Source organism: Ischnura elegans, chromosome 1 (genome assembly GCF_921293095.1).
Source record: "Ischnura elegans chromosome 1, ioIscEleg1.1, whole genome shotgun sequence".
NCBI classification, from domain to species: domain Eukaryota; kingdom Metazoa; phylum Arthropoda; class Insecta; order Odonata; family Coenagrionidae; genus Ischnura; species Ischnura elegans.
In genome coordinates, this window is record NC_060246.1 from 162,538,030 (window position 1) to 162,551,222 (window position 13,193).

At 41.5% G+C, this 13,193-nt stretch overlaps 1 protein-coding gene across 1 annotated transcript in view; it reads right to left on the reverse strand.

Moving 5' to 3' along the window:
* LOC124171715 (protein tweety-2) overlaps positions 1-13,193 on the reverse strand; it is a 124,110-nt gene that overhangs the window by 48,378 nt on the left and 62,539 nt on the right. The window contains exons 5-6 of the mRNA XM_046551015.1: positions 10,511-10,761; positions 5,399-5,494 (exon numbers count right to left, since the gene is read on the reverse strand). Coding sequence (XP_046406971.1) covers positions 5,399-5,494; positions 10,511-10,761 — 347 coding nt within the window. The remainder of the gene's footprint in view (positions 1-5,398; positions 5,495-10,510; positions 10,762-13,193) is intronic.

The window sequence follows — 13,193 nt, forward strand, 5'->3', positions numbered from 1 at the left end:
CAGTTTTCTAGTTTTCCTTTATGTCCAGTACTTCATAAATACCACGATCGCAATGATAACGGGTCCGCATTAAAAATCTTGTCTACTTTTTAAGCGCCTAGGTGTGGGGGGAAGTACGTCGCCCGTTACCCCCCTCCCCTAAATATGCCAGGGAATAATGCTAAAGTTAGCGCCCCCTTTTCATGAATTTGTTACATCATTAAACTTCTTGTTCGTTAGGTCGTTCAGAGGGACCAAATCTTTTGAAGAAAGGTAAGAATCGCTCATTAGTGTGTTCATAAAACTCATTTCAGTGCTATCCATCAATCCTCACATTCCTACCTTTCTGTTTTTTTTTTGGCATGCATTTCAATGTGATACCATCGGTTTATAATTCGTAGGTGTGAAAAGATTAGCTAATAGGAGAACTGAGTGGAGAGCTGCGTCAAACCAATCCTAGGATTGTTGACCAGTGATGATGATTACCATCGGTTTGAAAATATTTGCTTTTAGCTTTACATTAATTTATGTTTTTATTACAATACTTCATACGGCGATTCTTGGTCACCGTCAGTGTTACCAACAAAGGTCGTAGTAAATAAAAGTCCAATTTAAAATATGACCTTCTCTTTAATTTCGTAAAATGTGAAAACGAAGATCAAGTTTACCAATGGCTTCAGCAGTAAGAGGAAAGCGAATATAAAAATAATAATAATTCGTCTTTATTCGGCGAGATTTCGACTCGACTGGGTCTCCCGGGGTTGAAAAAATCCCTTCGCACGGTATAATTGGAGAACATAACGGAAATAGTTTTATTTTTCGTTAATTCTCCCGGCAACGATTAAATGAATTGCTTATATTTACAATATGCTACGTTTGAAACGATCATTAAAAATAAAACAAAGGCGAAGAAAAAAATACATCTATTTTGAAAGAGCGATTCAAAAAGATTATTTTCGGGGTTTCTCAGATTTTAGTGGCGTTTCAAAAAACAAATTCACTAAATCGTTAATACAACCATGATACGTTCTTAAATTTTATAAGCTGCGCAATCCTCACTATCATTGCATTTTTTTTACGAAATTGCTATTTTAATGGCTACTTTTATCTAGTTTTCAATGGTCAGAATAGCTTTAAAATCCTTTGCTGGGGATTGAATGTCCTAAACTTTTCCAAAGGAATTCAACGAATGGGTCCCAGCTGATGGCCCGCCATCTCCCCAGACGGGCGGTCCTCGTTCCCTAACCATTCTCCCCAAGCACACACTTCGACGGAAGCGAGAGGAAGGGGCTACTTGGGAGGAAACGGAAGTCGCATCGAGAAGGAGAATACCAATTGGCTAGCGAACGCTGGCCTCACCCGCCGCACAGAACACGGGGAGAGTCAGCCGCCATGCGCTTCCAGAAGCCACTTCCCCTCGGAGAGCAACGACATCGAGCCGAGGACGGTTAATCCATATTAAATTAGATATTAAGGCATGGATTAATCAACTAACCGCTGTTCGCACAAAAACAATTGCACCATGGATAGATTTTCTATAATCAAAGAGCGCTCGAATCAGTTATCGGTGCAAGAGGAACCCTTACTTTCGTAGTAATCGTTACTTGCTCGTAATCGACGATTACTTTGCTGATTTCACTTATTTACTTATGGCCTACAGATAACTTCGAGTCTTTGAGTACCATAATTTGCTTGTTTATGCTGTAGCCCACTAATGATGGGTGCGAAATGTGACACCCACACTAGCCTCGCCTAAGCTGGACACAGAATACGACACCCCTTGTGTTATTACTCCAGTTATAATTGCATGCACCGCAAGTGAAATGGCATCTTTAGCAATTTCTATGACTCAATTATTCCGCATTTTTATTTCGATGAATTATTTTGTACTTTTACGGCACAGGGCAGCAAGGCTTTTTGTTTTCCCCCGAATATCGATAATCGGGAATAGAGATCGTATTCCATAGTTTAACTGTTGTTCCCACGAGCCATCGGTTATAGGATTTGGGTGAATATACGTTTATTCAACTAAAATTACCCATGGTTGAGAAGTTGCGCGCGTAGCTTTACCAGCGTAAAAAATCCCAGCATAGTAAACTTTTAAGTACTTCTCCACTACTATTTGTACGCAGAAGTAGCCATCGTTAAAAAGATAGTAGTGGGAACATGGTATTAGATTACAATACCCTAAGAAAAATTGCAGCGATTATTGAAAAAAATGACGCAAAATCTGGGTGAGTTAACGGAATAAATCAGATGAAGGTTACCTCGATTTTCAATAACTCGATTTTGTAATCTTAACCCTTAACCAGTGACATGAAATATTTGATACACTACCAGTGACGTGCGGTCTGAGAGACCGCTATAAAACAAAAATTCGTAAAACGTTGCACAGTCATTTTCACTGCTTAGTTTAATGTTTCATTGACTTCCCAACTATTATAAAACTTATATTTATTACTATGCATTCCCAATACGAACCAACTTTTTCAGTAAAAATTGTCATTTGAAACATGATCAAAAACCTGATATCAAACCGTGGGTCACTTTCAAAGTACGTGAAATTTTTAGTGCCGAAAATGTTTCATAACAATGTTCCGAAACAAGAGTCCTAAGTTGTCTTCGTGCCCTAACATTCTCTAAAGACGGGGTTTCGGGTTTATTAGAATCACTTTCCACAAAATACAGTGATCGCTGCATGCAAAATAAATTGTGTTAACTCAGCTCACCAGTCTTTCTGCCCTGAAACAAAACGTGGTTCATACAGTGAGACAAATTCCACCCATGACGGGGTGAGTTGCCTTGATTTTGTACGCAACACTTCAAAGGAGAAATAGAACTTATTAAAGTGGCTCAGAATTCTGAACAACACAACTCGTGCACAAGGAGAAGGTATAATTAAAATAAGGGAGTAGAACTGTAGGCTTGTTTTTGGCGTATTTTACGTATATATATATATATGGAACGTGGTCTCCCAGGTGACGAGGGGATGGAAGTAATGATACGAATGAGATGGAGGAAACCAATAGAAAATGATTGGATATCGCACTCTTTCACGTGACTTTTGTTTAGAGATACGGCAGGTTGAATGTCTTACTTAAGTAGTAGAAATTTATTTATATGCCATCAACAGTCGTGACTCAGTCTCAATTTTCGGGCGTTATCATCTCATTATTTTTACCTATTCTTTATTTTAAATATAAACTCCTTTATTCAATATATACTACACTCCATAAAAGAAATAGTACTTCTTCAAGTGGCTCCGAAATCTGTACTACGCTTCTTTTACAAGGAAAAATTATAATTAAAATAATAGAGAAGGATGTCAATAGGACTCTATTCTTCTATGAACGTTATTATTTTATCATCGCGTTAAATTTTACTCTTATAAATTAATTACCCTTTCACCGGTAGAATAAATTAGGCAGAACACTATTAGTCACTGTTTTATTTCCTTTTATTTCCTAAGTTCTCATGTATTTCTTTTTAATTGGGACAATTTCACCTCGTAATGGGGTGACTTTGTCTATTAGCAAAACCTTCATTTATTTCTGGGTAGGAAAACCGGTAGGTGAAATTAACGTCATTTTTATAGCATTAAAAAATCGGCGTAAATGATGGAAGGCGATTTCAAAGCTACAAATAACTTTCATCACATTTGGCATTTATTACATTACAGCTCAGTAGAAGAAAATTACTACGGACTGACGGGATCAAGAACTAGATCTGAGAAATTATCAAATGTAGAGGCTAGAAAACGAGTCATAAGTTTCAAATAATTATCCAAATAATAATTCCAATCAAATGCAATGCAAATTCACCTTTATTATGCTAGTATCATATACCAAAAGGAGAATTTTGAGGTGCCTTATGTCACCCCAAAATGCAATAAAAAGTTCACCATTACAAAATATTCAAAATATTTTCACTATTGACAGTAAAAAATCATGAACTGCAATGTATCCTAAGAGCCAACATATTACCGAGAAAAAATTACTGTTTACCGTCATTCTCTAATAAGCTATTCTGCCTGATGCACTAGAAATTTTGGAGTTGATCTCTCAAAAAATTAATCGGCAATAAAAGGGTGATAACAATTAATAAGTAATAATAAACGATAGAAACTCAATCTAACTACCCATTTTGGAATAACTATTCAAATTTATAGGAACAAATGAGAATTAGCTCAAATAGTATCCACGTATTAGACATTGAACCACGTTTATCTTTATCCGACTAGTGGACAAAGGTAGATTAAATCACTTCAGCTGACGATGGCGTGAAATACGTAGAGCCCTCAGCCTCGCACACAGCGTAAATGCCCTTTTCTTCCGTATTTGAATAATGAAAGAAGGCATCTCGGGGTGAAAATCAACACGTATATCATTAACTTGAGCTTCGATCCGAGGTAGAGTTCACGAACGATAAGAGAAGCATGTCTGCTCAATTTCAATACAGCGTCTGGGCGGCAGTTAGTTTTCAGTTAGTTCTTCGGCAGAGCGACAGATGGCGTCCAAGGCGTGTTGATTTTTTTTTACTTTCTATCCCTCCCCAAAAGCTGTGAAGCTTTCGTTGAGTATTCACTTTGACTTTTTGATGATTTGTACCCTGAACTAACGCGGTCCCAGAACAAAGCCGGGAGGACGGAAGTTTGGCAACAATGTTAGCTATGACCACGCGCTCCGTAAGTGTGCCATCCTTGGAACTATGCTTCTTGCCATTCACACGCGAAATGCTCGGTGGCTGCGTTTCACGGGTGCTCCACCAGATACTAAATTCACTAGAGCAAGGCGCCCCGAGAAATCATTCAATACGTCGCTAAGGGTTCTAAGTAAATACGTCTTATTACATTTCATAACAAATGGGCTGTCGCGTGTTTCATAAAAATGCACGACTAGTTCAAACACGTTAAGTGCATTGCCGTTAAAACAACAAAAAGGACCTCCACTAACTTCAGTCATGCGAAGTCGGGCAATAAATTAATATTAGCACCGCTAAATATATATATTCGAAATAGGCTCATCACACATAAACAAGAATAAAGAAAATCACAATTGAAAAATCAACATTAACGTCGTTCATCCAAGGTAGCCATAGTGATAATAATAATGGAAATCTTGGATGACGTTCAAGTAAGCATAATATACGCTCCAATAAATTGTTCACCACTAAGGCAGTTGGATACAACATCGACAAGGACCAATGCGTTTACATTGCGTACACTTGCACTTCCAGAGCCGATCAACAATGTTTTCAACCATGCGCATGGACAGCTTGATTACAATGATTTGAAGCTGGCTGACGTCAAGCAAGCACTGGGCATGTGACGTCCAGGCTGCAGACAAAGCTCCTCATGAAAATGTTTCAATGCTGAAACCACTATTGAGCCGTAATGACAAATGAGAAACAATTGACTCACGTGATGAGTGCGCAGCGCGAGTGTCGCGCGACTCCGAACAGCAGGATGATGCAGAAGACGAGCAGGACGCTGAGAACGGCCATTGTAACGGGCCACCTGTACAGACGAAAGAAAGGGAAACACTCCATCAACAAACACACCAGTAAAATACGACCACAAACAGACGAGAATCAGCACACGTTCTCGCGCAACAATCAATTCAACTCACGAAAAAATCTAAACTTTATATAAAGAACAAAAATGGAATGCTGATACCCCTCCCTAAGCGAAGCAAATAAATTGCACATTCAACTGTCTTGGAAGAGGACCTCAACAACTGTAATCCATTCCATGATACCAGGGGAAATCATGTAACATAGACATATTTTTCTCGGCTCATTATATTCAGATGAGATTGCGAATTGGAATACTTGGATGCATGACGACATTTTTCGCACCCGAAAATGCACAATTCTTTCAGTCTAATTTTGCGCATTTTCTCATTGAATGTAATGTAATGGATGGGAGTCAGACATACTTGGAGGACCCGAACGTGCTACAGCCAAGCTACAGCTGCTCCCGTGTATATCGACCAACATTCCACAGTTTTAAGGTCAGTTTACGAAAAGAAGATGGGTGACAACCTTCAAACACGACAGCAAAAGGAGAGCATTATTTATTGACACTCATTGTCAGTATAAGTAAAGAATCACACATGCGTATTAATTCAAGTACGTTGTGACGTAATACAGCGCATTACGCACGTCTTCTGTGTTTTTCTGGCCGTCTTCTGCTAATCACCATCTCCCAGGTTTGGACAATGGCGGCGTTGCCGTAAAGAGAGGTATGAACGGGCATGCAGACAGCGAGAGGAAGCAGAAACATTTTATTTATTCCTTTTCTCAGGTTGTTTTCATTTTACTTTGTGCCGAAGGAAGTGTATTTAATTATACTTCACTTTAACGATTCAAGTTACCCGCTTTCTCCTCCCGCCAAAAGAAAGAAAAAGATTCCAAATGCCTAAAAATTTGCTTTTTTTTTTGGTGCATTCCAGCACTTGAATAACCCGAGTTCCAAAAACCATTAAATCTGCTAAAGTGTTATCATTTTAATACATAGTATATGTGCAATCCACACAATGCGACATTAATTTTTCAATATCCAACCACGGTTCTGAAAAAAACCCGCCAAAATTGGAGTTTCGAACGAACTTTTTTCCGAAACTCCAATTGGGGAACGAGGGCAAGCAAATCGCTACACACCAATTTTAAGAAAAAAAATCTACCCCTTCAAAAATGAAATGCAGGCTTGAAAATTGATGGGGTTATAGCCTATCAAAAGCACGACTCGATTAATTTTCGAAAAATGGATGTTCCCAGCAATGTCCCTCGGCAAATTCTGAATTCTAAACATGCACCAACAAGGAGTGGCGAAGTTGTTCCTCCACGTAGGACGGTGAGCCGCGGCGCAGCAGCAAATTCATTCGATAGCTTCCAAGGGCAGCAGGCTATTCATCATCTTCGCAGCCAGATTGAGCATTGGATACCTCGCAATTGCGGAATACAAATTTAAGTGAACCTCACAAGCCATGAAAATCACCAAAAGCAGTAGCCATCTATCAACCAACTTATACGGTATACGGGCTCGGAAACCGTTGCAGAAAATAACTCAAGAAAACATACATGCAGTAACACACCGAAGCAGAGAGAGTCTAGACGAAGAACTTTCTGTTTGGGATACGTTGCGGAGATTCGACGCTTCACGTGCTCCTAAATGCGATGACTAACGAACTGACTCCTTCAATATCAAGGGTCTCTGCGATACTGCATTCCTGGACGTCAGCAAGGCTTCAATCGGATATGGCACGAAGGCATATCTCGAAGCTCCGCCACTGCAGTGGACCGCCTTCACCTTCACGATTTATATCGGAAGAGAGGCTTCAGCATCTTGGCTGGAATGGAACACATACCACCGTACACCCGGCTTATACTTACTGGCGTCCCACATTGACAACTCTAGTCGCAGCAGCCCAACTCAATTCTAACAGCCGATTTTCCCAAATGATTTGGGTCGGCAGAGAGTCTAATGATGATGTCTCCATGTTTCTGGGTTTCACCGCGTGGATATTCTTTGAGACGACAGTTTCTCCGGTATTCCAACCGGCGTCTTCAGGTCGAGTCTAATGATGTTAATATCATTCTCAGTTGTTTTATCCACCCACAACACTCTGTCAAGTAACTTCCTGACGGCATTGGATGAAGTACAAAGAAGGAAATCGTAACGAAGGATAAGTCACAATACATCAAAGATAGTGCCCGTCCTTATTAGAGGAAAGTAGGACTGGTAGGTAGCCCAAGATGGCTGCACCAAGGCCGATCCAGAGCGGAGAAACCATTCCATAGAGTCCCCAGGCAACGTAGGCATCGGAGCGTAGGATTGGATGGAGGACTGACGTTTGGCCGCCGCAGAGTAAAAGGAGATCCAAGGTCGAATGCAATTTAATTCGGCCGCTGACAAATAGTTATACTACGGCACGACAGCCGACGCATACTAAAGGCGATGATGCTTCTCAGTCTGACATATGCAATGCATATTATCCATCTCGGACATGGTTCGGCCGCTCAAATTGTGGGACCAGTTCGGTCGCTGCCTGGAAAATCCCACGCTTCGTCATGAAGACGCCTAAGTTTGCAAGGGCCGATAGAAAATAGTGTTTGTCTTTCTAGCTCCGATCGGTGAAACCACAGTGACTCTCCTCATAACCTCCGAGCTGGAGTTTTGCTCAGTGTCTCTAGTATGTCCGACGACTGCGTCACTTCGCTATTGTTTGTTCTCAGCGCGCACTCAGCACTTAAACATGCCTACTACAACAGTGTCTCCCGCCAAGAGTGAAGTGCATGCTGTTGTTGATATCCTCATGATGAGGTGTAAAATGCTGCCGAAGTTCATAAACAAATGAGTGGTGTGTACGATGAAAGTTTCAGCAGTGACAACAGCGGGCGGCAGTCGCACAGAACCTTTGACGCAGGGTGTAGAGACTTTCATGACGCAGGCGGTCACGGGAGGATGAGAGAGTCAACCGATGTTCTCTAAGCTCAAATAGTGGATCAGGTAATTCGATTTCATCAAATCATCGGTTCTCAATTTATGCTCTGAGGACTTGTCTCTCTCCTGATTTTCATCTCTTTACTCACGCGAACACTGGCCAAGAGGTCACTTTGCCACAGAAAAAGAGCTGCCCACAAGGATGCTGCATCGCACGGAATTGGCTGAAATCCGAGGCGGCTACATTCTACGACGGTTACATCGAAAATTTGTGGCAACGCTATGACCAATGTCTAAGTCGGAAAGGAAATTATGCAGATAAGTTGCTGTATCGTGTAGCTAAATATTTCAAAGAGTACATTTTTAATTTTCACTATGGTTTTCATTTCATGCCCGGCCGGACCTTTACATGAAAAAAATACTTACTCCACCTCGTCGCTGGAGAGGATCCAGTGATTCAAAGACTGGAGAAAAGAGCGATTTTTTTCCAGAAAACATGAAGCTCGGAATCAGAAACAATTTCTACCCTCACGGATAATAGGCCCATGCCAATGGATCCATATGGTCTCCCAGTATCATCTACACGGCCACGTGAAGATCACCCACCAATGCAGAGAAATTAAAGTGCGCTGCATTCCCAGCTGAAATGAATCCTGGCTACAACCACTTCATGGCTCTTTAAGAGGAAGAAAAACCCATTTTCTCGCCTGTTCACTCCGCCACCTTATTGGATACTCCAGATCCGAAAGGTGACTCCATCAGGCAACGCCTACACAAGATCCTGTACCTCCTTACAAGACCCTTGACAAACTCTGAAAACTAAGCGCAATAACAATGAGCAACAACTGCCGGAAGGTCACAAGAAAGCGCGCAGATCCTCTTTGGATACCAAAGAGCAAATAGGTGATCCTAGCACGTCGCAGAAACTGTACTGTATAGCTGTAGGAGAGGACGAAACACTTCGCGGAGAGGTTCCTTGGGAAGAATTCGCCTATCGATACATAAGCTGCCAGGATCGCCTTGGGACACATCGACGACGGGTGTCCTCAACGAGATCCTACGAGTAGGTTCAACCGATTCAGGCGTGATATAGTGGAAGTTCGACACATTGAAATGAAAGGTAGTTGCATATTTCCACAATTATTTAATGCGTGCAAAGCCTTTCGGACCATAGAGTCATAATCTTGTACCAGATGACAGAGCCATCACTTTATATCTGATACGAGGTGATGGCTCTGTGAGCCGAATGGCATCGTACTCATTAAACTATTGTGGAAAACTGCAACTGTAAGAGACAGAAACAGCAGAATCAACTTCCGTTCTCACCCTTTTCACGCCCCCAACCCATCACCTACACTCTCTTTCATATTCCTTCCCAAGTTTCTGTCTCTGCGAAGAGTCGGATCGCTTTACTCCCTCGTATCCTGTGGCGGTTCCATCCTCCCGTGGGAAACTGCAGAGCTTGGTGAAAGAATAAGACGATGGCTGATGATGGAGAGGGAGGAGGAGGGGAGGTCAGCGGAGGGGGCCGTTGGGAGGCGATCGTCGGGTAGTCGGACGAGTGGCGGCGAAGAATGTAAACGAGTCGAATAAAATCATCTCTCCGTAGTCTATGAGTTTCCTTCCAAAAATCCCTGCCAATTGATCGGCGACACCCCTTAGAGCATCGGGGGTCTAACACAACGACCTTTCATTTCAAGAGATACCACGAGGATCAGCCGACACCAGAGGGCAAAGTGGCAGTCGTGGACATCGAAAAGGCAGCCACAGCATGTTGAAGATCTCCTCCGGCGAAAGGTGATATCAATACCAATTTGTAAACCAGCACGAGAAGCCCTGGTGATGATGGATAATGATATATGCCCCCCTCAAATATTCGTAATGGGTGTGAGGAAAAAATGTGTCAGACTTGTTAACTTTCCCCGGAGTATCCAGATATCGAGATTTGAGTGATCAGGGTTCTAATGTTGATCATACGAATCTTCTAAAATGCTTTAAAAAACTTAAAACTTCACCACACATAAAATTTTCTTGGGGCAAGATCCCCGGTTTGGGCCCCCAATATTTTTGTAAGTCGGCAGGACATACCTGAAGGCCTCGGCCAATTCGGTGACGGCAGCGGCTCTCTCCAGCGAAGATCCCAGTTGGCGGAGGGGCGCTGAGATTGCAGCGGCGGCCGCAGAGGCGGTGGTGGTGTTGCGGGCGGCGGCTGCGACCAGCGCGAGAAGCGCGCTGCGCGCAGAAGCGTTCATGGGCGCAGAGACGCGTTCCAGCGAGGCCATCGCGTCCGACACCTGCGGCCGCAGACCGCCGTTAACGCTCGATTCCAGCGCCGACGACTGCGGTGGACGGGAGGAAAGGAAATTAATTGATTTGACACGTGAAGGCGAGCGAGAGATAAAATCCTTAAGACGACGCGTCATTCTTTCATCACGTCTCACGAATTTAAATCTAATGCCTGTTCTACACGCTCGGATCAGCTCATCCGGTTTAACTCAGCCAAATCGCTCAGCGCGAACCCATTCTTAACGAGAGGCTTAAGTCGACCCCTCGCCATCTGATGGCAATAACTGAAAGCCTAAGAACACTTGAGAATCGGCGAGCGCTGAAGCATTTTATGGAAAAATTGAAAAAAGTTCTAGCGAAGCAGATAATTACCAGGTTTATTTTGGCAGATCAGTGAATTCCCGAGTTTATATTTGAGGTACTTATACGGAAGGAGATGAATTTACAATAATTAAGATGATTTTTCGTCGACTAGGACGATAATACATTGCTTCCTCAGGTTTTGTTATAGGTTAAGTAGAGAATTTTGAAGTTTTTGCATATGTATTTGGTATATTATGACTCCGTTATGTAAATATTACCACTGTTTTGGATCATCAATGGAGTGGTTATGAAGGTGACCCCGAGAAGATGGCAAAAACGCTGACGAGAAGGCGACGACGGTAAAGGCTTTCAAATTTCTTGCTCACTGGGAACGTATTATAATATTCTAGTAAGGACGTTGGTATCATCCACAATCCCATTTCGAGCACACACCACTAACTTTGTCATTTATGAGCTCAGTGAGAAGAACCACACTCAGAAGAAAACAGAACCGCCATGTGAGAGAGAGGTGATGACAACCAGCCCCATGACACTTCCTATCCCACTCCATTGGGAACCCATGGTCTTTTATTGAAGTCGTTTCCTCAACCTGCCGCACGTTTGCCGGGGCGGCGCCACGTATTCTGGAGGGCAAGAATTAGCGGGTAAGTTAATTTCCGTATTGTTGAGCGCATACTACAGGTGAGTGGAAATAGTCATTTTTGTAATTAATTAAGATTTAGTTTTCATTTATTTTCGAATGTTAGTCTTCTGCATTATTTCCTTATTGTTCTACATTAATATTTCGTGGATATATATCGCGGATTTACCGAAAAAAGGAAAATGCCGTGGACGTGTGTGGTACCGCGTTGCACCACTGGTTATAGCCACAAGACTTCGGGGATTTCGCTTTTTAGAGTCCCCAAGGACCCTGAGAAGCGATGAAATAGCTGTACGATTCCTTTTTTTGGTGTGCTAAAGCTCCAAAATTTATACATATTTTAAATTACAGGTTCTGCTGTTCCAGTGGTCAATGTCATTCACAGTGGAGGAATGAAGTAACACTGAGAAAATGCAAGATGTGCGACGGCTTTCATCAACTATTCATCATTCTCTCCTACTAAATTGAATCTCTTAGAATGATTAGTATTTAGAAATAGAAATTAGTAATAGAAAGAATTAATAGAAATGTTAAATTGTGAGTACTTAAAATTATATTATATAAGTTGGAAAAATGTGAATCGTTTTCATTCTTAATACCTCTTTCGATGATTTCTTTTAACGCAGCTGTTATCGATGGTGCGTGCAACTCTCATGAAAAGTACATTTACCGCGTATTAGCAGTATTAGCCTGTGGTTTCTATCGTACTACTCATCTTATTTTTGGGCGAGGGATAATATTTCAGATTTGCCAGCACCTGAAAGTGATCAGACATCCGCAAATCCCTCGGATTATATCCATTGCACTGTTTTCGTGGAAGTTTATTCGGAAATTATTTGCAAAATCTCTTTCGTTCTTATCTTTCATATGGTATTTTACTTCCTTAAATCTCAAATTATTCCTTTGGTGAGTAGGCAAGCATCGTTATAAAATAGCCTTTAACGGTAATAATGGTACTTCCGGAAATTATTCACCCTGTTCAACGATTAAATATGCCTATTCTATACCCGCAAAACGTCCCTAGGATAGAATCATTTTTTTAGGCTTGCTGTGCCCTGCCATTATTATTATCACTTGATCGAGACTCAGGAGATTAAAAACATTAACATACGTCACTTCATAAGAAGTATTTCACTTCGGCCTTGGTAAGAAGCCGTTTGCGTTTCTGATATTATATTTGTTAATAGTGTTTGAAAGCAAGGAATAACATCTATATTCTTATAAGGCCGTGGAAACATGCCGATGGGCTCAGAGGCAATGGTGCGTACGTAACTTCTATGACAACTTATATTAACGTTTACCACAAGATAGCTATAAATAATTATTTCCTTAAAAATACCTTTCCTCACTACATAAGGTTTTAACTGCTGACAATCTTTCGTTATGGCTGTAACTGATTTTACAAAGGTATGGAAGCAGACGAAGCTGAAATCCAACGCCTTCCATTTGATTAATACTCACGTATGAGAACGATTTCTAGGTATTTTTCGCTATAAAATGTTAAGTGCATATGAACTTGTT